The 25,751-nt window shown below is 37.5% G+C and overlaps 1 protein-coding gene and 1 pseudogene across 6 annotated transcripts in view; one reads left to right on the forward strand and one right to left on the reverse strand.

The window, feature by feature from the left end:
* Positions 1-25,751, forward strand: part of SEMA3D (semaphorin 3D) — a 195,419-nt gene that overhangs the window by 111,493 nt on the left and 58,175 nt on the right. For all 5 annotated transcript variants that reach the window (XM_084787581.1, XM_084787578.1, XM_084787577.1 and 2 more), the window contains 3 exons: positions 6,735-6,854; positions 13,143-13,236; positions 15,575-15,703. In XM_084787581.1, coding sequence (XP_084643707.1) covers positions 6,735-6,854; positions 13,143-13,236; positions 15,575-15,703 — 343 coding nt within the window. The remainder of the gene's footprint in view (positions 1-6,734; positions 6,855-13,142; positions 13,237-15,574; positions 15,704-25,751) is intronic.
* Positions 17,285-17,784, reverse strand: LOC311599749 (ubiquitin-ribosomal protein eS31 fusion protein-like; annotated as a pseudogene). Its single transcript has one exon. The product of its transcript is annotated as a ubiquitin-ribosomal protein eS31 fusion protein-like (transcript).

Genomic DNA, 25,751 nt, shown 5'->3' on the forward strand with positions numbered 1-25,751 from the left:
GGGGGCTTTTCCCCTTTTGACTGAGGTCTATGAGAATTAATGTTGATCACATGTAGACATACAAAGTTGTTTCCTTATTTTCAGCACATCCTTTTACAACAGTGTCCTATTGTAGAGATGTTGAGAATGGCTCCCAGTTTTATATCAGTTACCTGTTTAAAGAACTATTTTCCATCCTATAGATATGGTCTCATTTCATCCACATTCAATATCACACACATGCCCAATCCTGAAGCTCACAACTGAATTTGGAAATCAGGCCGCATTCTATAGGCTCCCTTAAACTATCAAATACCCATAATGGGTCAAACAGCTATTTTTTTCAGTTCACTTCTCTACTTGATATAACCGTAACATCGATTCTCCTTTTGAACAGTGTGGCATAGACTTTGACCATTGGAGAACTGAGACAAATCTGTGGTTTCATTGACTCCTTGTCTTGACTCCATCTTAACCCTCCCCCCATTTCCCTCCCTTCTAGTAATTTTTACCCACTTCCAAAGAGTTTGTTTAGGATTAACAAGTGTTCATTTACACAAAGGTACTATGTAACTGCAAAATAGTGAATTATTCACCATAACAAAAGTGAATTAATTGGCATTGAGGGAATGGAGGTGGAGGGGTGGGGCCATTACACTCTCTGAACAGTCATCCAGCTTAACACAAAGAAGGAGAAGACGGTAGGGATGTGGTTAATGGTGTTTTGTTTTTGTTTTGAAGAAGGATTGTTTAAAAGAAAGACACCAAGGAAACACGTTAGATTTGACTATAAAACTTGAATTAAACTGCTTAATATAGGCAAAAGAAAGATAAGAAGAGGTTAGTCCAGGCTATGTGTCAGCTTAGCCTCAAAGGTGCCAGCCTAGAAAGAAATAAAATTCTACAATTATATACTTCTCTATATTTACCTTTTTTAAAAGTATAAAACTAAATGGGTTTACTGTCAAAGCCCAATTAGGTATATGTGAGAAAATAAGGAGCTGCTCACAGGTATAACCTGCTCTCCTGTAAACCCTAGCCAAGGAGAGCTAGTGGAATTGCAATGCGCATTCTTGGACTTTACTCATTTACTAGTTTTCAGGATGAAATCACTGCATACATAGTCTTATCGAATAGATTTTTCCCCTTTGCAGAGCCTATCCCGGCCATAAACCTTTTATGACACCATTTTTAAAAGCAGTTCTGCATTCTTTTACCTATGATTACAACAATGACCTATTGTTAAAGTCTTGATACATATCCAGTATTTACTGTTGCAAAGGATCGTGCATGTGAGAATCCTCACACATAAATATTGAAGAGACATGACTACTGAGTAATCTTTTACTAGGTAAGGACTTGAAACTTCTTTAGTCCATGTGGTGCAACTGACCTCCAGTAAGCGGGACAGAGGAGAAACATATCATTTAACCATGGACTCTGCTTGGGCCCACGGGTGCTACTCAAACTATGGCAGCAGCCAAGGACAATACATGCAGTAAACTTCTAACCCCCACCCAGATCTACCCAATGGACAGGACATTCTTCACAGTTGAGTGGAGAGTGGGGTCTGACTTTCACATATTTATCATTTTCAACAAAGGGGAACAATTATTGTGTTTTAGCTTGAAATTCTTTAATTACTACCAGTACAAATTGTTTTTATTTTATTTTATTTTTTATTTTTTTAATTATTATTATTATTATTATTATTATTAATTATAATTATTATTATTATTATTATTATTATATATTTTTTTGGTTTTTCGAGACAGGGTCTCTCTGTGTAGCCTTGGCTGTCCTGGACTCACTTTGTAGACCAGGCTGGCCTCGAACTCATAGCGATCCGCCTGCCTCTGCCTCCTGAGTGCTGGGATTAAAGACGTGCGCCACCACCCCCGGCTACAAATTGTTTTCATAACTGGAATTTTAGTTCTTCTAGTAGCTAATCACTGCAGTTCCTTGTGTCTTAGTGTTCTCTGTTTTCTCCTGATTATAAAACATAGACATGTATGTGTGTTTATGTTATGATAAACTATCATGTGACATATGTTTCAATATGTTACAAAGGTTATTTTTCTAGTTTCACTCCTAGAAAGATATTCACCAGTTTTCTTGAGGTTTATATTTTAAATATTGAAATAGGAATATCTTTCACTTTTCTTTTAAAATGTTTCCTTTGCTCTTTTACTAAACATATTCTTTTTTAAATTAATATTTGCATTAATAAGTTTGTTAAGCAAAATTGTGAATTTGGATTTTAATATATTTATTTTGTAGGAATGTGTTTACCTATTCTAAGTCCTAAGAGGTTCTCTTCATACAGGGTTGCATCTGAGAAATGCAACTGGGGAATGATGACAAGAAAGTAGATCAGCACCAGGTGTGGTGGCCCATGCTTTTAATCTCCACACTTGGGAGGTTGAGTAAGGATAGTCTGTAGTGCAAGACCAGCCTCAGCTACATGCAAAGTTCAAGGCCATTTTGAGATGCAAAAACTCAGTCTCATATTAAAAAAAAAATCACATGTCCAATATTGTGTAAAATACATTCAAAGATAAAGCCAGACCGTAAGGTTCTGGGGAAGTCATTAGTGGTACTGCATCTATGTATCATGTTCCAGGTTATCCTAGCTTTGAGTTCCCAACATTGTCAAAACACATCAAGGACTTCTAAATCAATGAGTGTCTTCCCACAGTTCATACAAATGATGCAAGTTAGCATTTGTGAGTAGTGAGAATTATACACTAAGCTATGATGCTTTAAATTGGACTCAAAGATTCTAAGTACCACTGGTTTTTTCATATCTGTTTAGCTTCCCCAGGAGAAAAATTTAACTTTTCATCAGCATATTTTAGTGCAAATATTAACTTTATATCTTTCTAATTTTATGTGTATAGAACAATATAATATGCCAACTGCTAAATGCTGTAGAGTAAAATTCTCAAGTTAAGAAGCTTCTATTGATTGGTGAGTTTGCCCAATGGGCCAAAATGCTATTTACCAAGCCTGAGGGAAGATCTAAATTTAATCCACAAAACCCACATGATGAGAGAACAAAATCCCACAATCTATCTCCTGGCCTATGCTCATGCACTATGGTCGGCGGATTGCTCATGTGCATATCAGTACTCATACACATACATTATATACAGTCAGACAGAATAAAGAGTATACAAATAGATACGTAAATATGATAGTGATCATGATGATAATAATAATGATAATAATAATGTATGTTTATTCATTGTTCATATACCACCCCACACACATCTTCAAGTAAGGGCATGTTGGTTTGAGTCTAAACGAAATTGGATGAGAAGAATAAAGAAAACTAGAGAAATATTAGGCTTTTCCAAACTCTATCTCTTACATGCAACAGTTGCCATTGTGAGCAATGGCTGACAAGTCAGCCAGTTCAGGGAAAGTTTAAAAAACTTCTTCTCAAAGTTATCTTTCTTCATGCCTCAGAGAACTACACTACCATCAATAGCCTAGCAAGTCACTGTGTGAATTAAACCGAGTTAATTATTGATCATACTACTTAAGCAAAACTTTGTGTATAAAGAAGAAAGCAGCATGTGAAAACACAAAGACATGAATTAGAAGGCCATTGGAAAGCACCTTCAATTACGGGTTGTTTAAATGTCTGCTCTGGGCAAAGTGGAAACTCACAGATCTTATCTTTTTATAATATCATCACAGCTTTCCTTCCCTTTGGCAACCAATGCTGCTCCTTAGGGAATCACCCTCTGCCAATCTCCCCCCAACACACACAACACTTCCACAAAGCAGGAATGACATTTTGTGAACTGTAGCAGGTAACCCAAGTCTCCTGTATACTAGGTTGCATTTTTGTGTCGGCCTAGCAGAAAATGTAATCCTATAATAACTCCTAGAAATGTCAAGGATGGGGAATAGTCTGGATAAGATTCTAGGGCCTTTTATTCTATAATCACTAAAATATCACATACATGTCTAAAACTTCATGCTCACCACTCCTTGCCTTTTTAAACAGTGCTGCCTCACATAGACCCATATCCCTCAAATTTTACGGTTTATAACTGGAAGAGGGTTGTTCGATTTCTTTATGCAAATATTTCTGTAAGAATCTTCAAATTTGCCATCTAAATCGTGTGTGGTAAAGTGAAGCTTTTGATTCAATGTTTAAGTAATGGGCCGTGAGTGAATTTTACCTCCTTCGAGCCGTACAACTTTCATCTCCTGCCTCTGCATTTTTGCTGGTGGAGAAGAAAAGATAAAAGTAACACCGATAAAAGGAATATGCAGAAGCAAGGCAGAAGCCGAGGAAGGTGTAATCCTCCCTTCTTAGCCAAGAAGATGTCTTCGTTAAAATGTATTTGCTGATTACAAATGATTTTGCGTTTTTGCACTGGGTTTCTTTTCTCTGTTGTTCACAACCATTAATTAGTGTATTTTCCTTATGAATCCATCATCCCGAGGTAGCCATCATAGTTCTAGAGTACCAGGCATAAATTGTCACTGCTCCTTTGTTTCCTTTTTAAAATAAGATTTAAAAAAAAAATTATGTGAATGTATGTGTGCCTGCTTTTCTGTATGTTATACTCTGTATGTGCAAGCAGTTGCCCAAGGCAGCCAGAGGAGCCAAGCGTCAGACCAGCTAGAGCAGGAAACACAGGGGATTGGAAATAGCAAATAGCTAATAGAAATAGTAAAATAGAGGGGAAACCAGATATCCGTCTGGCCTTCAACAGAAGGAACTGTGTTTATTAACACACAAATAGAAGTCAATCTCTGTCCACAGAAACTGAGGGGTCAGCAAGGGGTAATAGCTAATTGCAATCCTTATGTAAGGATAGGTGAGGGGCTTAAGAATTGGGGGAGGGGGGTGAACAGAAAGACCTGGAGGTGACAGGAGCTCCACGAGAAGATCTATGTAGCCAACGAACCAGGGCCCAGAGGGGCTTGTCAAGAATGAAGCAGCAACCAAGGACCAAGAAAAGACTGGACATAGGCCCTCTACTCAGATGCAGCCGGTGGGCAGTTTGAGTTTCATGTGATTTCCCCAGTGAGGGCTTGGGGTGGCTATCTCTGATATTATGGACTCTGTTGCCTGTGTTTTTTTTTTAATTTTTTAATTTTTTTATTTTTTATTTTTTATTTTATCATTCCCCCTTGAAGGGGCTACCTTGCCAGGCCACAGTGAAAGAGGACTTGCTCAATCTTGGTGTAACTTGATGAGCTGGGTTGGGTGGGCAGAGGGTGGGGGCCAATGCTCCTTTTTTCTGAGAATGTAGGAAAAGGCGGAGGAGGAAAGAAGAAAGGAGGGTGGAACTGGGAGGAAAGGGGGGGGGGAGGGGGCTGTGATTGGCATTTAAAGTGAATAAATAAGTAAATAAAATTTCAAAATTAAAAAAAAATGAAACGAATGGGGAAATTGTTCCATGTCTCTCCTACAGTCCCTCCTTCCTGAAATTATTTGCCTAAAACAGGACAGACTATACTTTCCGGGGTGAAGGATAACAGTGGAGCAACGTTGAAGTCATCTGTAGCCTAATATGAATCCTGTTTTACAACTGGGTCACTCTATCGCTTGTGATCCACCAAGTGGATTCTGGGAACATCTTCTGTAGTTAGGATCTCCCACTGCTCAAATATTACCATGCTTTACTGGTTAAGGACTGATGGCTGTTCAGGCATCAACTGGACTTTTCCTAAAGTTTCCTCCTTATTAATTGAATGCTTGCTTGCCTTCTATGCAGGATAAATGTCTGGAATAGAAGTGTGGGTAAAAAATTCTCTAAGTGTGTGGGGTCATGAACTATGGATCCACAGTTAAGCAAATGTTTCCACCAGGCATGGTATCATACACTTCTGACCACAATACATCAAAGAGGAAGGCTGCCGAGCTGTTCTGAAAGTAAAGGCAGCATTGTTAATTCTTGTTGGCCTTGGCTACACTGTGGGATTATTGCTCTCAAATTAAAAAGATAAAACAAAATAAGAAATTACTTTAAAAATTTTTGTAGAGATAAGAATTTATTTGCAGTAGGTAGAATTAATATAGTCTATAATGACGTGAATTGAATATTCTAAAAAGCAGAGAATTGCTATTTACTAGTAAATGGTAAATCAGTTATAGGAAATAATTCTAAAGATAGTGAAAATGTAAATAAAATTTTAGATATAAGTATGTGTAAAATAAAAATGTGAGTCTTCAATAATTTGCTGATGTAAAAGTCTTCATGTGAAAAATTGAGGAAAGGACTGCAGGAAATAATCTGATTTGAAAGGCTTCCTGATTTCTAAAAATAAAGGGACCCTATGGTAGGCTGCAGATGTAAGAATGACCATGTATGTCATTGTTTTGATTGATGGAGCTTGGACAGTCGGTGTTGTCGGCAGTAGACTTCCAGGGGCTGGGTTGTGTGTTCATATCAGAGTAAGACAAACATTGTGCTGTGACAACTTGTGTTGTTCCCAAGCTCTATATATATCCAGTCGCTGTGCCTCACTGAATATTATTAGAGTGTGTGTCATAACATTTTAATTAACTGCAAAAGCATAACATCAAGAAGTTTAAAATTAACTCTCTAGCCCCAATATATGTATGTGCCTTTCTACTTTATAAGTTAAGTGTTCAAACTTTTTCATACATCTTTCCATATTTTCATATTTTCCCTATTTTGGTTAATTGCTGCATTCTCAATATAAGGAATATGAAGGATTGTCTTTGGCTATATATTAATGCTTTTCATTTTTATACCCAATAGACAGAATGTGCAAATTTCATCCGAGTACTTCAACCCTACAATAAGACTCATGCTTACGTGTGTGGGACTGGAGCCTTTCACCCGCTGTGTGGATATATTGACCTTGGAGCCAACAAAGAGGTAATGAAACAGCAGAAACGATAACTGACTGTAATGCCTTGCTACGTAATGCCTGGAGCACAAAGTGCAAAACTTTGAGTATAAATACAACATAACCTAAATCTGATTAAGAATTAGTGTTTCTAAACATTTTATACACTAATACATTTTACTTATCAAATAAGTGTTTCCTATTAAGACTTGGTTTAATGAAAGAAATAAAATTTACAATATAAAATCTTAAAAGCAACTGTTTCTATGGACTTTACATATATCTTCATTTATCCTATTTAATGATATTTGTATAAACACATATACATTTACACATATATATTTATAAATGATGATGCTGTGAAACATGCATTTTATATATAATATCTTATAATGTAATTATAGGCTATAAATTTTTCATTTCGTTCTTTGAAGTTGATCTGACACATTTGTTAACAATGGCGGACAGTAAACAAAGAAAACTTCGGTAATTTTCTGGACTCTGTGCATTCACTCACACTGAAATCATTGGGTTTCTGGGCTAAGTTAATGGTGTGGAAATAAAGGATATATTAATTAAGATTAATTTATTCCAGATATCAATGAGCACTTCTAATAAATGAGAAACATGCAGATTTCAAAATTTTAACTAAAATGAATATTTTAAGTACGCTGTGTTGTAGACTGTCATGTGCATTGCATGAATTTTTTTCCTTTGAAATTTCACAAACAGCAAGGTTAGCACCATTGTAACTGCTAATAGATAGGTTAGCAAAAAAAATTTCTTCAGCAATGAGCTGAAGCAAGGCAGTATGGGTCCAAAGCCAGGATGACCAGCTGAGTTTTAGACATGTGCACTGTGCTTTTTCCTTGTAGCCAGTATTCTCATGTTTATGCATGTGTTTTCTGTGTAGAGCCCTACATAGTTGCAGTCAGTGTGCTTGAGAGTAAAGTCTGGCCATAGGAAAACAAGTTTCTTTATGTTAATTTAACTAATTCATGCAGAGATCAAACCTACAACCCTGGCCAGACAGATTTTCCTCTATAACCAACTCCTCTAACCAGACTTGACTCAACTGCTTGTAAAGAAAGCCACCCCGACAGTTAAATTCTGAACCACTAGGCGATCGTGCAACTGGGTCCACCATTCCTTGTTGCTGGTGTAATGTTCTCCAGGCAAGCTTTGATGAAGGGCAATATATAACAATAGCTCACAGCCTAGGGTAGAGTTACAGGAGCACCCCAGAGCTTGTGTGTGTACTTAGGCCCGAGGCCAGAGGCCACACTCACAACCTGCCCAGAGAAGCACAGGGTCTCGTTCTCTAACTCTTAAAGCCAAGCTTCCTAAAAGGGAATTTAGATGTAGCTAATTACTTAGCTTGGGACTTGTCAAGAAGGTGCAGTCCAATTTACAAGTTTTCGTAAAAAGAAAATTATGAGAGAGATGGGATACTGAGACCCAGCACTTTCAGCTGGTCTAGAGAACAGGCAAGCCACTTTACCAGGCACGTTTTACTGTATTTATATATTACTAATTCCATGAAAGTTTATTTCTAGAAGTTTACAAACCCTTTCCACTTCAAATACATAAGCTTACCCCGAGAGAGAATAAGAAGAGGGAACAGAGTATGCAAAAGCCTGGAGGAAGCCACCCTCAGGAGTGGGGTGGGGATAGCCAGACAGTATGGTTAATACAGTGAGAAGAAGAAAGGGGGAAAGTTAAAATGAAGGCCAGGCAGGTGACAGGGAGTTGGCATGTGACACTGTTTACTGAGATAAGAACAGTAACAAGTGCGTAGGGAAAGTAGTGAGCTAGTAATTGCATAGTCTGCATTTAAACATGGTGCTCCAAGGGGCCTACCAGACCTTAACTTGGGTGTGGGTGGGGGTGGGAAGGCAAGGTGACTGTCATCATCAAACAGCACATTCAAGGATCAAGTCTGACTATTTACTAGTTCCATGACTTTGTGCACACATCATAAACTTTCTAAAGTTTTGCTTGATGATCATCAGAAAAGCAAGTGCATATAGAGTGATTTTTTTTAATATCAGATAAAACGGTATTGACAGCAATATCGCCTCCGGAAACTGAGGCAGCATGCCCAGAGCTTCACGGGTCTTCACTGGATGGTGACTTAGAGCTGAAAGAAGTGGACTCATACCCCATCCCTCACCCAGCAACTATCTCCAATCGGCAACCACTTGCAAATGAAAAATTAGTTTCCTCCCAGGGAGTCTCACTAGGCAAACAGACTACTCCTAAGGGCAGGCCGCCTGCCCAGCAGTGGATGGTCACAAACAAGCAGAGGATGAGCTCAGAGGCATCTTTGCAGGTTCCTTGTCTCATATGCCATGAAAGGGCTTTTTTCTTTAACAAAAATAATAAGTATTTTTTATTACTATATATAATTTCCATTTTTCTTTTTTACCCTATAGGTGCTTTCCACATATTTCATGGCCTGCAGTTTAGTTTTTATGGGATTCCTAAGTATACGAATTAGTCAGTTTCTGTTTCTTATGCCTTCTTCCATTTGGTTGTTTTGCCCAATTCCAAAGTGTTAATTTTTGTTTTTGTCTCATTTTTACTTTATTATTACCTTTTAGAAATCTGTTTTTTAAAAATGAGAGACAGAAAGCAGGTGTATCTGCATAGGATGGAAGGGAGGGAGGAATTAGGAGGAGCAGAGGGAGAGGAAGACATAATTAGGAAATTATTTTGGCTTATTTTAGTGTTTACTCATTAGTGACAACAACATAAAAAGGGAAAGTGACAAAAACCTCTCATAACATGTATTTATATAGCTATATCATAATGTATAGTAAGTAAAGTTATATTGATGTTTTATAACATTGGGAATATTTCAATGACTATTTAATAATTGAGTCTGCCAAGCATGGTGGTAGACATCTATAGTTCCAGTGTTTAAAGGTGGATGGAAGAGAGTCAGAGGGCATTGAAGAAGATCATAACTTCATAAGCAGTTCAGGATCACCCAGAGCTATATGAGACACAACCTCAATGAGAGAGAGAGAGAGAGAGAGAGAGAGAGAGAGAGAGAGAGAGAGAGAGAGAGAGAGAGAGAGAGAGAGAGAGAGACTGAAGCTTTGTGTGCTATGTGCTTTGAAACATATATAGAGCTAACAATTAACATTTAGAAAGAAGGTTGTGTCCTGTGGCCTTCCTCAATTGGGTCCTGAGGACGAGACTCTGGCTGGCAGGCTTTGCAACATTTTCTGAGCCATCTTTACCCTTGGAGTCATCTTCCAGCCTTTAACTATGTTTCTGTATATGCAGCCCAAAGAAATACATTCTTAGGTAATTAATTAAAATAGAGGGATTTTTGTGAAGCATATCTTACTAAATGGAAGTTTAGAAACTTAGAGTTGTATGCAATTAAGCCTGTTTCAGGATAGGTATTAAATCATCAGTTAACTTCATTTTCTTTCCCTGGAACTGTTTTGGTAGACTAGCTTATTCCTGTGCCTTTCTCCAAGTGATTACAAGAAAATTCTTGTCCTCAATTCCTACAAATATAAAGATTGGGCTTCACTTTGTGATTTAATAGTGTTGTATTTAAAAATAAAAGTCTTCACAATTGTCAATTTATCTATTACTATGGCCTTCTCCTGTGTGTGTGTGTGTGTGTGTTTGTGTGCATGTGTGTATCTATGTGTGCATGTGTGTGTATGTGTGTATGTGTGTGTATGTGTGTGTTCACGTGTGTGTGTGTTCATGTGTGTGTGTTCATGTGTGAGTGTTCATGTGTGTGTGTGTGTTCATGTGTGTGTGTGTGTTCGTGTGTGTGTGTGTGTGTGTGTGTGTGTGTGTGTGTGTGTGAGAGAGAGAGAGAGAGAGAGAGAGAGAGAGAGAGATCTGCAGCAGAATTTAGTTTCCCTTTCCCTTTCTATCATCTCCATCATTTCATTTGATGTCTTAGAGTCATGAGGGTTGTTTAGCCAGCAGATAAAAAAAAATTGTGCTTTTAATGAGAGATAAACATCTGTGACAGCACTGTCTACAGACCTCCCCCTGCCCTGCCCCCAGTCACTCTCCAGTCACAGCTGGGAAACATAAGTGCATTCTTGCTGGAGCTTTTTCTGAGTCTGGGATCCACTATCTTTTTTTCCCTTAGGCTATCTCAAATAAATTAAAGGCTCTCGGGTGTGACCATGTCACATGATCACATTGAGATATATATCTAGTAGATTTTTAACCTATTGATTTGCAATTCTGAGACTGTATTAGTTACTAGCCATAACTATATGAAACTGAGTCAAGAACCTGGCCCTCCTTCCCTCAAAGTTCTGAATGCAAAGCAGGATTTATTAATGTATTTACATGGCAGGTTTGGGGTGAGAATTCAGAAGGCAATGAGAGCAAGTGACTAAATCTTCTTTAATACCCTTTTGAACTATAAGTGCTATTATTTGCATTCAAACATGCCTGTTTTCATTTATGGAATACCAGTTGTTAACCAGCCTCGTTTAAATTGCTGTTACTGTTTTTTCAGTGAGACAATAGTTACTTTAGCCTTGTTTTAAAAAGGAGAAGATCTCAAATGACAGTATAATGCAGGAAATAGCCTGGTGTCCTCTGTCCCTTTTGCTTCATTGCTTGCTTTCTATATGAAAGCAATGGGTGGTTCTTGATGCAAGAGTGATCTGCTGTAACAGAGATATGCTGCCTACATTGCCTGCAGTGTGGGTTTCTCTCTTGACCGCATAGGCTGAGTCATCTCCTAACTGCTGGAAGGCGGTGTTGTCACTGTTATGAGACACTAGGGATCTTGGGGCTGAATTCATTATGCATGCATATTTTTCTTGGAAAGTTCTACATAAGATGACTTTTCCGTGAATATCTAAAGTCTGCCAATGTCATTCTGTCTGAGGCCACTATTATAAAAATAGATGCATCTGCCAAAATAACTATGTTTCTTTCACGCACAGTGTTTTCATAGTAGTGAAAATACTACAACGAGTTTTTTTTTCCCCCTACATGTGTCAAGATCTCTAAAAATGCACTGCTGCACTGCCTTTCTGGGGACACTTTTATGTCATTAAGCATTGTTAAAAGTCACTAGTCTTAGACAATGTGGTATAACTGAAAATGCTTAGTTACATAAATAATAATTATCATGGTAAAATATAAATAGTATGTAAAAATTCTGTATTCTTTGAATGGGGTAGTTTTGTTTTGTTTCTGAGACAGGTAATTACAAATGTTATACAGAGAATAATATCATTCCAAAAAGCAAATCTCTCTCAATCTCTCTCTCTCTCTTTCTCTCTCTCTCTCTCTCTCTCTCTCTCTCTCTCTCTCTCTCTCTTCCTATTTATTTATTAAATTGTCTACTTTTTAAAATACAAGGTTTCTCTGTGTAACATTGTGTACCCTGGAACTCACTTTGTAGACCACTCTGGCTTTGAACTCAGAGATCTGCCTCCCAAGTGCTAGGATTATAGGCATGCACCTCCACCACCTGGCTGCAAATTTATTTCTTGAAAGCTGATTGGAGATTGGGAAATTACTAATTGGGTAAACAAATGTGCTAAACCAGTATGAGGAACAATGAGTAGATCTCCAATACTGACATAAAGCCAGGCATAGAAGCACTGTATTCTCAGTGTTTCCTGTTGTGCATTCAGAGTTAAAGACAAGAACATGTCCTCCGAAGCTCACTGCCCAGACTCTGTCTCAACCCTGGTGAAAAATGAGGACCAGTATCATCCTCTGACCTCCACACATATAGCTCCATGGAACATATGGTTGCACAATCAAACACACACATACACACACACACACACACACACACACACACACACACACACGTATTTAAAGTGCAAGAAATTTTGGTTTAATAATGTCTAGCCTCCACATTTATGAGCACACAGATGTGTAGGAACCCTCATGAACATATGCACACCATGCTGAAACATACACACTCATATATAATGCACACAATAAAAAATTAATATTTGAAAGTACTATATTTTAGGGTTTTATTTGGTTTGATTGTTTTGTTGTTGTTGTTGTTGTTGTTTTGTTTTGTTATTTTAACTGAAAATGGTCCAGACAAAATGCATTTTGAGTAAAGTGTTACTTCAACCTTACTGAACCTCTTGGACAAAAGGAAAGAAAGCATGGGCAAGGAGTCTTGCAAGACGCAGTAAGTGCCTAAAGCGTTAAGTCACAGCATGATGCACATACTGTGCTCAATTCATTTTTTATTGGGTTAATGAATGGGAACCCCATTCTTATCTGCTTTGTTCTTGGTGACTGTGATACATTTAAAAACATCATTGTATTTCTCACCACAGGAACTCATATTTAAACTAGACATGCATAACTTGGAGTCTGGCAGACTGAAATGCCCCTTTGATCCTCAGCAGCCTTTTGCCTCAGTAATGACAGGTAAGATCAGTGCAAACAAGCCTTACGTCTAAGTAACTTTCTGAAAGGGCCTGTGTAGACTAAAGCACATTTTCTGACTGAATTGAAGATAATTTTGGATTAGCCTTTCCACACATGTTGGTGCCAGTCTTTCTTTATGAATATCATCATCTGCGAAGTGACTGCGGTGACAGCATTCCTTCACGTCTGCAGAGACGCTTTCTAAACAAAAGTCTGACTGAATTCTCTCTAGGCAAAGGTCATGCTTCTTTGTTCTAAAACGACTTGTCCTTACCTGAGATTTTTCTAATACTCAGCATTGACCTTTCTTAACAGGGGGAGTGTCATGTATAGCAATTCTTACATAGGTACATGAATACACAATGGTTCAAGCTACAGAATAAAGTTGCAGAAAGTCCAAGCATCTTTCCCCCATATTTCTACTAATAGAAATGTGAGGGACTTTTTGCTCATGCATGTTACCCTGTCTGGCTTTCCATACATCTTAAGTTCTCATCGAAAAGACTGCCTTGTTGAAAGAAGGCAATGCCATATGGTCTGAATTGTCTTCTAAGGACATCGGCAGGGCCCCTGAATTTGAAACATTATAAACACGCCTTTGTTTTGGTTGGTGCATGACTTTAGTCTCTTATTATGTAGCTTGTCTATCAAATGTTTGAGTAGCTGATAAGAGTGACACACCACGGCATTTTCATTTCCACATAGTGAGACCCAGGAATCTTTTTCTGAAGTGAGTGTGTTTTGAAGTTATACAACCCATGGTCATTTCTTCTTGGGAGATAAGATAAATGATTTTCATGTTAAGTGGAATTGAGGAGCCCTTAATAAACACACACACACACACACACACACACACACACATTTTGAATCTGATTATCCCTCTTAGAAATCCTTATATATGTCTAAAAATAAGCATGACAATTCTTAAACCTGGATATTCAGATGATTTTTTTTCTGACAAAATGTAGACATGCTTGTAGTGTATTTCAAGGGATATACTGCTTCCTTTTCTCTTATAAAGCTTGTTTATTGACATTATCATTTGTTATTCTGTATTTAAACTTTTAACTCACATTGAAATATTGGTATGTATCTTTTATTATAAAAATGACTTTCTATGGTGGAGAAGGTGTGCTATGTGCACCGAGTGTAGGTCACTGGGTTTCATCTGATTTTGTTTCCTTTAGTAGCTGGCCTCGGACATGTAGGTTGAAGGATCCCAAGAGGCCCAGTGAAAAGCTCTTAGACATAAGCAGGGAAGTTAGAAAGTGTTTTAATCACTGTACAATCAGAGAGAGTTGTGAAGATCATGCTTCCAAAATTAAGTTACATTTCAATGGTGATATTGTTTTTTATCCATTATATAGGCACTTAAGAAATTTAAATGATCTACACAAATTAACCATTTTCACTATATAGTTTTCGGTGTAACTCAACGAAGTTTCCTGCAAGAAAATGTCTTGAACAGCCTAGTTATAGTTCTCCAAAGGATGACATATCACGCAGCAGTGACAGACCTTCTTCCTGCCTCCCTCCCCAGTGCTCTGACAGGCAGTGGGAAGCAGAGGACATTGACCTCTAAACCCATTCAGACTCGATCCATCCTTATCTCTTTCCCTTGGTTCCTGCTTTCTCCTTCTACTTCTATGTTTCTGTGCTTTCTCTCTCTCCTCATCCTCCTTCTCACCTTCTCCTGCCATTCCATTTCTTACTCTCTTCATTCTCCTTTTTCTCTCCTCTTCTCCAATATTCCTCTTTCTCTCCTTGATACATTCACTTCATAGAATATAGGACCAAAAGTTTAAGAGGCAGCAAGAGCACAATCCTCCCTTTGTTTATCAGAGCTTTGGAAACATGGTCATCTCAAGGAGTGCGACAAGTTATAATTACAACGCATGACTTCAGCGTTGACAGCTCCCTTTCAGCATGGGATGGACAAGGAAAAGCTGTGGGCAAGGAGGTTGGGTCAGTTAAGCAAATACTAAATTCACCATGCATTCTCATTTTGGCATTTAATTTTAGTTTTTTGAGAGTTGTTACACAGAGGATTCCTAATAAATTTTCTCTGCTTATTTGTGGATAAAAGTTAAGGAAGAATATATCCAAGGAGAAGTCAGTTTATGCATTGTTGTTGAATCAGAAGCACTTGACTTTATTGGATATTTAGCTTTCTAGCCTCTGCTTATCAATATTAATTAAGATATTTCTTCACCTAAGCTATTTCTTCTGGATCTGAAAAAATGCATGTTGTAGTGTTAAGCAGACAATGTGCTGGGTGTCATCTGGACAGCTTCTACTTCCGTCATCTTAGCAGTTGAACTTGCTTTGCTTCTTACAGATGAGTATCTCTACTCTGGAACAGCTTCTGATTTCCTTGGCAAGGACACTGCATTCACAAGGTCCCTTGGGCTGACACAGGACCACCATTACATCAGAACTGACATTTCAGAGCACTACTGGCTCAATGGTTAGTGATGTTTCTCCTCTGTTTGTTTTGACTTTGCTTTTGCAGAAATAAGAAGCTCATTAATATGCATTCCCATGTGTTTGTGAAAAATGATATGGTACAGCATTTAAGAATACATTTGAAATGATTTCACATCAAATTAGGCTAGTCTTCAGAAAGTATGTGTGTGTTATACAGCTAATATTTACTGATTGTGTCCTATATCCTTGACACTCTTGTGTTCTAATAAAGGTGTTATTTTTTAAAGATTTACAACGACATTTGAGACATTATCACCTTCACACTTAATTTAAACATGAGTAAAGTAAAGATGTGAAAAGTTGAATGATTTGATCAAGTCTCACAATCTATCAGCTGCAGAGCTGGGATTTAAGATGTAAATTTGTGTTCTGTGTTTTAATTATAAAGGTTATTAGCCCTATAGAAAAGAAACAGATAACAATGCTACCATCTTTGTTGTGTTTAATGGTAACATAAAGTCATATTTTTTTAATAATTGTATATACTGTGTATAAATTAGAGTGTCATCATTTCCATTTCTTATTATATATTGACATAGATAAGTGTAATGCTAACTTTTGCTGCTAAAATTATGTTTCTGTTTAGAGCCAGCACTAAAGGGTTTTAAAATATTGATATTTAAATGATTGGTCTAATTGTTATTTTATTTAAATACTAAATGGTATTTGTGGTTTAAAATTCTGGAAAGTTAAAAAAAAACCCTAAGGAATTTATATGGTTACATCAAGAACTAATACAAGACCATTTCACCCACTGTATTGCTTTATTCTATTTAAAAGAGAAAATAACACACAATTTTATTTAAACAGTCAGATCACATTTACCATTCTCACCAAAATTAGTGGCTTTAGCATAGAAATCCAAGCCAGAGATTTCCAAAGGACTATCTTCCTATCTCTGAGTGTCATTTGAACAGTGACAATATAAACAAAAGGAAAGACACTTCTAAAACATTTCTTTTTGTAAAAACCTTCAAATAAGTCTGTATACACAGTAAAATCATTTCCACACTTACCAAAAAAGGAAAAAAATATATTGAAAATTAATTGCTTTTGGAATTACTTGATTTGGGAGCAACATTGTAGATTTTCCCTTTGGTACCTGCTCAGATAAATATTCTCAGGGTTTTAAAATAAAGCACAAAATTGCATCTTTCTGTTTAGGGATGGCAAATGTCCTCAAAGAGAGAGTACTTTAAGAGACTGTCTAGTGATTCTTCATCTTGACATGCCCGTAAAGAAGTCTATATGTGTATTTTTATTTGCCTAAAATTCTATTACTGTCATTGGTATTTGAGTGCAATTACAAAATTCTTTGAAATAGTTAGACACTTTTCAAATGGTCTGACACTTCCCTACTAAACAGCTTCTGAGCTTTTACAATACTGAGTGTTACTCCACCCAATAGACCTACATGGACAGGCAGAGGAAGGTGGAAGGTGGCAGAGCACAAAGACAAGAATCTGCTGCTAACTGTGGAGTGTCAGGGTAGTGAACAAGGAGGTTGAAAACAGGTTCATGAACTTGAGGAAAGATATTGAGGATTTTACTTTTCCCCCCAAGTTCCTTCTTTTTATTAGCTCCTACACAACTACTTGTCTTCTGGTTTGTTGAAGCAGTAAGTCAGACAACACTTGCCACAGTAACTCCTGTCAAAATGACTAGCCATGAATACTGCAGCACCACAGTCATCAGAAGGATATCCTTGTCAAAGTTAACTAATTTTGCCATTTTCATCCACCTTATGGTATTTCAGCACAGCTAACTTAACCTTCTTCCTCTTATGCTTATTATTCTTGGGAGTGGTGTAAGATTTCTTCTTCCTTTTCTTAGCACCACCACAAAGTCTCAACACAAGATGAAGGATGGACTACTTTTGAAGTTTGGAGTCAGACAAAGTGTGGCCATCTTCCAGCTGCTTACCAGCAAATATTAGCCTCTGCTGGTCAAGAGGAATCCCTTCCTTATCCTGGTCTTGGCCTTTACATTTACTATAGTACCCGAGGCTCCAACCTGGAGCATGATGGTTATCCTGATAAGGGTCTTCACAAAAATCTGCATCTTGGTGGTGGCCCTTGCAGATGGTGGATCAGAAAGAGATATTGATGATTTTACTTTTTAATCACGAAAATTTATGAGTGTGTGTGTGTGTGTGTGTGTGTGTGTGTGTGTATGTATGTGTGTTTCTTAAAGTTAACTAGCTATATACTACAGAATAAAAGACACTGATGTGAACCTGAGGACAATTCCATAGAGAAAATGAATACAAATGAGAAGGAATAGAAATAAAAGTAGCAATAGTTAGAAGAATATGAAAATATGAAGCAAGTGTGAGATGAGCAATATTTGTTTGTGAATAGGAGAACCCAAAGGACATAAGCTGAGTTTAAAGCACAAGCCAAGAGATAGAAAAATTAAAGTTAATAGAAAAGATGTATGGTAGTAATATCCCTACTAATTAAGAAAACTAACAATCATGAAAAGTTATTTGAGACAATATTTACTTGTGAGTAGTCTAAGTGATCAAAAGACTTGATTTGCATTTCCTGATACTTCTGTCATCATTCTATTCTTGAACTGCATCAGTTGATACACACACTCATGTGCACACGTATTGGAACACAAAAACCTATACTTAAATGTTGACTTTCACTTCTGGCCAAAATGTTCCAGCATTTAAAATCTTTGTTAACTGATAAGGATTCTTGTTATGTATTCCCAAGGGCTTCTAAGTAGTACACTAATCATAAGCATACAAAGTTAAGGGCTGAATCATTATTCCTGAAAGTGGAAGAAGTAGGACACAATGTAAAAAACCTAAATATTCTTTGATTTTCCTCCACGTCTCTTTAACATATAAATGATTGCATACATTTACATACCTTTTTCCCTTTTTCAGTGAGCTCATCTTTCCTAGTGATCTCAACTGTAATATGTTCTGTTTCCTATAACACCAATCATTTCCTTTCATTGGCCTTGAAATGTTTATATGGATTCTTACAGTCTCAGCTTAGATTAGATTTTAAATCATTTTATAGAGAAATAATGGTATCAAATCCAAGGAGTGTACAACTAGCTTTCTGTGGTAATTACTTTTCTTAGTGCTAAGGCAAATAACAAAAACAAAAACAAGCACACAAACAAACAAAACTCTACAAAAGCAACATGAGGGAGGAGCAGTTTCTTGTGGCTCACAGTTGAAGGGTGTGGTGCACTGAGGCACCCGCTCACACAGCCTCTCCAGTCAAGAAGCCCCAGAGATAAAGGCTGTTCTCAACTCTGCTGTTCCATTGTATCCAGTTTGGGACCATAGGCCAAGGGATGGGGTCACTTACTTTTAACTTAATTTGTAAAACTCTCACAGGCAGGCTTTGTGGTTTGTGGACATGGTAATTATTAAGTCCAAGATGGCAATCCAAATGAACCATCATTCTTGCTCTGGTTTTTGGTTCTTTTAATAATCTTTCACTTTAATTGTATCTAAAAATCTGTAAGTAATTTTTCATTATCTTGTTTTCCTGTTTGAACTGTCCTTCCTCACTGGCAGTTTCCTGATGTTATCTCTCTTAATTTTTTTTAGCTTCCTTCACCTATTTACCTTGTACTTATCTTTGATCCCTTCCTCTCCTTTAACTTCTTTATCTAATCTGTCAGTAGGTACCTCTATTTCCTTCAAATCCTCTTTTGACCTTGTTCTTCCCATGGACACTATCCTCCTGTAAGTCCTATTGCCTTGTAGATGTTTTATTGCCCCTATGTGATTGTTTCCTAACTAATTTCCCTCACTTTCATGTCTCCTTTTCCATTTTTTATATAACATGAATGTTAGACATTATCTCAGGCCCTTTTATAGCACACTTTTGCTTAATGATATAATCTTGAGAAAATTATTGTTTTCTTGTTACTTACAGGAAGATGTTAGAAGCCAGAGAGTTAGATACTTAACTAGAAGGTTCAGGTAAGATTGAAACTGAAAACTATCTGTCCAGCTCTGGATGGTAAACTCTTTCCAGTATATGTAATACAGGTTTGCTCTGCACAAACAAGAGTTCATGCCCTTAAAATGTTTTCATTTTCAGGTTCCATATCTATGTTCCATGCGGTGCTAAAGCAAACCACGGATGTGGGCTTGGCTGCAAAGGACAAGACTGACAGAGAGAATGAGTTTAGATCAGCAGTGAGAGAGGCCAAGGTTCTTGGCAGAGCTGTGTCAGTGTAAACGACAGGTCAACTGTTTGCTGAGTGAAAGGAAAGCTAGAGTGACAGGAGCCTGACACTTCCAGAAACCCAAACGGTCAGCACTTCCTTGGTCCATGGAAATTAGGCCAGAGCAAAGGAAGGAATTATAGCAACTATGTAACAGTCCTATAATGAGGAGAGAACAGATAGATGAAGGCAGGGAAAAAAATGGCTTTGTCAGGGAACATTTCTCTCCTCCATGATGAGAAATGGCCATGTTGTGCACACATTCAGTAGATGGCCCAGAGACAAAAGCTAGTGGGACTTTCTGGCTGAGTTAGGAATGTAAAGACCAGAGCACAGATGAACTATCTTAATTGATGGCAATCAATGTTAACTTAGGAGCTATTTTTTTAACCTCATACTTCACAAATTGAGATGTAGTGTACAGAAGGGATATGGTCAGGTCCCCTAGCCAGTTCTAAATTGGAAAGTTGATTTTTTAAAAATAGTTATGGGAATGAAAACCATTTCTGATTTAACTCTGGATTTGACACAAAATGGCTAGAGCCAAGGGTTACTCTGTTTGAAACCTATATGTCCAATAGCAAGTACTAGGTTTAATCTCTAGAACTTAAAACACACACATACACACACACACACATGCACACACACACACACACACACACACACACACACACACACACACACACAAACAGACAACACAGAAGCTCAGTGGCCATATGAGCTGGAGACAACATCATTTTGAAGAGTACAAATAGAAAAAAATATCAGTTCAGATTGCTTTGCAAAGTGGTTGTAGAAGTTTGCATTCCCACCAGCAATGAAAAGGTGCTCCCCTTTCTCCACATCTTTGGCAACATATGCTGTCATTTGAGTTTTTGATCTTAGCCATTCTGATGGGTGTAAGACGAAATCTCAGAGTCATTTTGATTTACATTTCTCTGATGACTAAGGATGTTGAACATTTCTTTAGGTGTTCTCAGCTATTCGATATTCCTCTGTTGAGAATTCTCTGTTTAGTTCTGAGCCCCATTTCTTAATTGGGTTATTTGGTTTGGTGATATTTGATTCCTTGAGCTCTTTATATACTTTGGATATTTTGTAGTGTTGGTGAAGATCTTTTCTCAGTCAGTAGGCTGTTGCTTTGTTCTGTTGACAGTGTCTTTTGCCTTCCAGAAGCTTCTCAGCCTCATGAGGTCCCATTTATTAATTGTTGACTTTAGAGCCTGGGCTGTTGGAGTTCAGTTCAGGAAGTTGTGCCAATGAGTTCCAGGCTTTTCCTCAGTCGAAGAAATAATAAAGAAACGGTGGTACATTTACACTGTGGAATACTACTCAGTTATTAATAACAAGGAAATCCTGAAATTTGCAGAGAAATGGATGGAACTAGAAATGATCACCCTGAATGAGTTAACCCAGACCCAGAAAACTGGATTAGATACTGGGACTTCCTATTAGGATGCTAGGTGAGAGAAGTAAGGAAGAATGGGAATTTAAAGGATCCAGAGGGTCCTAGAAACCTACCAGGAGACCATTAAGGCTGACTGATCCAGACCCACGTGGGTCAGCTCAAATACTGTATCAATCACGGACAATGCATGCAGTAAACATTGAACCCCTATCCAGATTTAGCCAATGGACAGCACATTCTCCACAATTGTGTAGAGAACAGAGACTGACTTGGACATGAACTCTGGTGCCCACTATTTGACCACTTCCTATTGTTTTAAATTACATGTATTATTTATATTATCAGTATTATCTGTATTACCTGTAGGCCCAGCTAGTAATCAATTAAGACACAGACACTTGTTATATTTTAAAATAGCTTTAGTTAACTTGGGGCAGGTCAGGTATCAATCTTCTAAACTACTTTCCATAGTAGGGCCTCAGGAATGGGATCCCTGTCTCAATCCCATGCCATCTGCTTCTAATAACTTCTATCAAGCTACCTCCCATCTATAATCCCATATACTTGCTCATGTTCTTCATCTGGGCCAGATTCTCTGTCCACTCCTCTGGCCATGTGCTTCTCCTCCATCTGACCCATGGCAGCCCTCCTGTCTTCCCTTTAGGTCTCCTTTTTCTTTGTGGCAGTCTCTCTTTTTTCCAGAATTCCTCTTTCTCTAAGGCCCACCTATCTCCTTTGTCCTGCCCACATGGGATGGCTTTTTATTATTGTGTCAGAGACATCAACCAGTAATTAGTATCAAATACATCAGATCACCTCCCAACATCTCCCCTTTTCTGTCTAAATAAAAAGGCCATTTTTAATATATAGTAAGTACAATTGTGAAAAATTATAAAAACCAATAGGTAAGACTTACATACATAATTTTTATTCAGAACATATTTGGCAACTTGTAGAAATAGTATCTATTTTATCTTGGTAAATGTAAAGTTTTGAGCCTAAATTAACATCTATTAAAGTTTAAATCTATCAACCTAAAAGTATCTATCTAGACTTAAAAGTATTTTTTAAATTTTTAAACAATAAAGCTTAATTTTAAAAATAACTATTGTCTTTAACTCTCTCTGAGACTTGAGAAGAAATAAATTTAACTACCTGAGTAAAAGGGAGGTGTAGGTTAGTAGTTTTTAAAATGAAAAAAAAAATGACAGAGACAGTTTACTGTCTGAATAGACACCCAACACTATAATGTTGGAGTATCATTTTTAAGTCTTTTGGCCCAGTATATCAGACAGACATATTTGTGAGGCAGGAACTATTGAGGACTTCTTTACCTTGTTTTGGCAGCATTTGGCCATCAACTCTGCCCGTCTAACCTTGCTCATTTTAGGCAGATCTCTGTGGGAGAAAGAAGGACATTTTTGTCCAATGGCTGTTTTGTCACACTCAAAGTCATCTCTACAAGGAGGTTCCTTAATGTTTATCATCTCTTTTGAGGTAGGCAGGATGTTGTCAGGAGTTAACCTTATTGTTAAAGAAACTTTAAAATAATAAAAACATTTTAAATGTCATATTTTGTAGGTCTCTGAGGTTTTTGAAGACCTTATATAACTATAGATGTCAAACCTAGCATGCATTTTTCTATACTTGACATGACCATGAATTGATCAACAATTGACTTATATTACTTAATTATCCTAAACAGCATATAATAACAGTATCAGACTATTGGAAGTAAACTATGTATTGAGTTGTATGTGTACAATACCTGATACTAGAGTAGAAATAAAATATATGAAGAACAATATTAGATTTGAATTTTATTTTAATGTATCAAAATTAAACTTACTTTATCAATATACAAAATTTTATATTAATTAATCAAAATTAACCCTATTTGTGAGTAACAGTTAAGACCTTGGTGGGGAAGCCTGGTGGCACTTAGAGGAAGAGTAAGCAGGCTACCAGGAAGAGACCTGATAGACTGATCTTACAGTGGGGGACTAGCTCCCCTTCTGTCACAGACCTAGGGGAGGGGAATAGGATGAAAGAGGGACGGAGGGGGAATGGGAAGATACAAGTGAGGGGATAACAATTAAGGTGTAATCTGAATAAATTACTTAAATAAAACTTTAAAAATTAGATTCACAAGGCTACTGTTGACTTGAGAGAAGTGATAGTCAATGTATCAAGTAGTCAGCTGAGGGTAGAATGTGCTTTCCACATTTAGATTAAGCAAACTATTAAAAGAAAATTCTATATTCATTGAGTATTTGTTTTCGACGTGATATATATGATTATTTTTAGTAGATTTAAGCTGCTGGAGCACTGAGGGTGTTTGAAGTCCTTACATGCACAGCAGGCTGTACCCTGACTCTCTTGGCAGCAGGCAGAGTGAGAACAACTTAGTTCTCTGCTGTTCAGGCTGTCTGTAGGACCAGACAGCCCATCCCTCTTTCATGACCTAGCTTCCTCAGTGCTGAGCTCCTTCTTGAAGCTCTTCCTTAAATGGACTATCAAGAAACAGAACAGCATAACTGAAACCATGTGTCCAGTTCTAGGTATAGCTCAAGCTGATCTCACTCTCCATCAACATAACCTTTAAATGCATAGAGACAGGGACCCAGGGACAAATCAGGGTGGTTACCGCAACACTGCTGAGTGTTTGTTAGAATCTCAGAGTGGAGCTAAAGAATGTCACCCCTTGGAAAATGAACACAAGTAATGAACCTTGGATGCATGTGTTTTTGTTTTCTTTCTGGAGTAGCTGGGAGCTTTTGTTTTACATTTTCATTTTTACCATATTAGAGGGGGTTTTAATTTAAAGTTTCTGTTGAAACTCTCTGTTGTCTGTAAATTCTCCCACATGGAAGGAGAAATTAAAACAATTGGAAGAAGACAGAAGAAGAAATAAAGGGCAATTAGAGAGATCAGTGCCAGTAAAGTACTGGGGTAGGTGTGATCACTCTGTGCAAAAGATGCTTGTGGAAGAATGAAAAGTGCTTTGTTCCGCAGGCTGAGCTTCTGTCATCTTCAGCTGGCAGTGCCCCATGGTGTCATGCTAGAAGTTCAATTGTGAAAACGCAGCTTCAAACTCTGTCCCTATTAGGACATATGTTTTAAATGCCAGGGAGAGGGGAATGTGTTATAATAAAGCCCAGGTGTCTATTGCTATAAGCCCAAATTGTTGAATTCAACATCCACGGACTAATTAAAGATAGTTATTTTTACCCAAATTTGGCAGTGAATCAGGAAAGAACGTCTATCGTAAAATGCTAACAGTGTTCTAAGACAGGATCTCAGTGTAATCTACAAGAAAGAAATGCCCTATTCTCAAAACTTATGTTTATTTTTAGCTTGTAAGTATGTTTATTGTTTAAATCGCAGAACAGAGCACTGCTTGATACTCACTCTTCTTTTCCATAATTAGATTTCTTCATATAATGAAGATTTGGCTTAGACTTGCCCTCAAAATAATTTTCCTCCAAGACTTGTAAAAGAGCCACATTTAAGAACTCAATAAAAATAAGCAATGACTGAATAACACGAAGTCCTGTATGTTGCATGTTATGTGTTATCTAACAGTTAAAGATCAGTGCTTGCAACGCCATGATAATTTCCTCCGTTGGTGTCATACAAATTCCTGAAATGTGGGCCGCTGTCATGCCCTATCTTTTGGTTGTTTCAGTGGGTGCTCTCTGGCAGCAACTACATATTTTCATTTTCAAAAAAGTTGTGCCATGAATGCCTGTAGCACAGCCTCAACATTTGTCATATCTGCACTCACTCCAGACCTTGAATATTCTACTTTCTCATGTAAATGAAGTGGAGATCAGTTGGCCCAAATCATTTCAAGTAGCCATTCTCCCACATTTCAAAAACTTATTCAGACAGACAGATTTTTTTTTTCTGAGGCAGGATTTCTCGGTGTAACTGAAACTGTCTTCAAACTCACTCTGTAGATCAGGCTGGTCTCGTAGAGATCCATCTGGTTCTGCCTCTCAAGTTCTGGGAACAAAGGAGTGTGTCACCATGCCTGGCTTTTTTGTTTGTTTGTATGTATTTTTGTCCATTTGTTTAATGCTAGAGGGGTTAATTTTATAGCCCAAACTTTCCTAGGACTTACTATGTAGGATAAGCTTGCCTCGAACTCAGCAATCCCCCTTTGCCTTCATTCAAAGTATACTGGGATTACAGGTTTGAGTAACTATGTTCGGATTGAAGGATATTTAATAAATACTTTCCTTCATCCATTTTAACTTACTATTACTTGGTACTTTTCTGTATCAAATTGTGAAGTCTTCATTTTCTTTCTAGAGAAAGGATTAAAAATTTTCAGTGTTTTTCTTTGTTTGGATGGCTTGTTTTTGTTTTGCTTTCTTTTGGACAGGGTCTCACTACCGAGCTCTGGCTG

Source organism: Acomys minous (assembly GCF_964271855.1).
Source record: "Acomys minous genome assembly, chromosome: 6".
NCBI lineage: Eukaryota > Metazoa > Chordata > Mammalia > Rodentia > Muridae > Acomys > Acomys minous.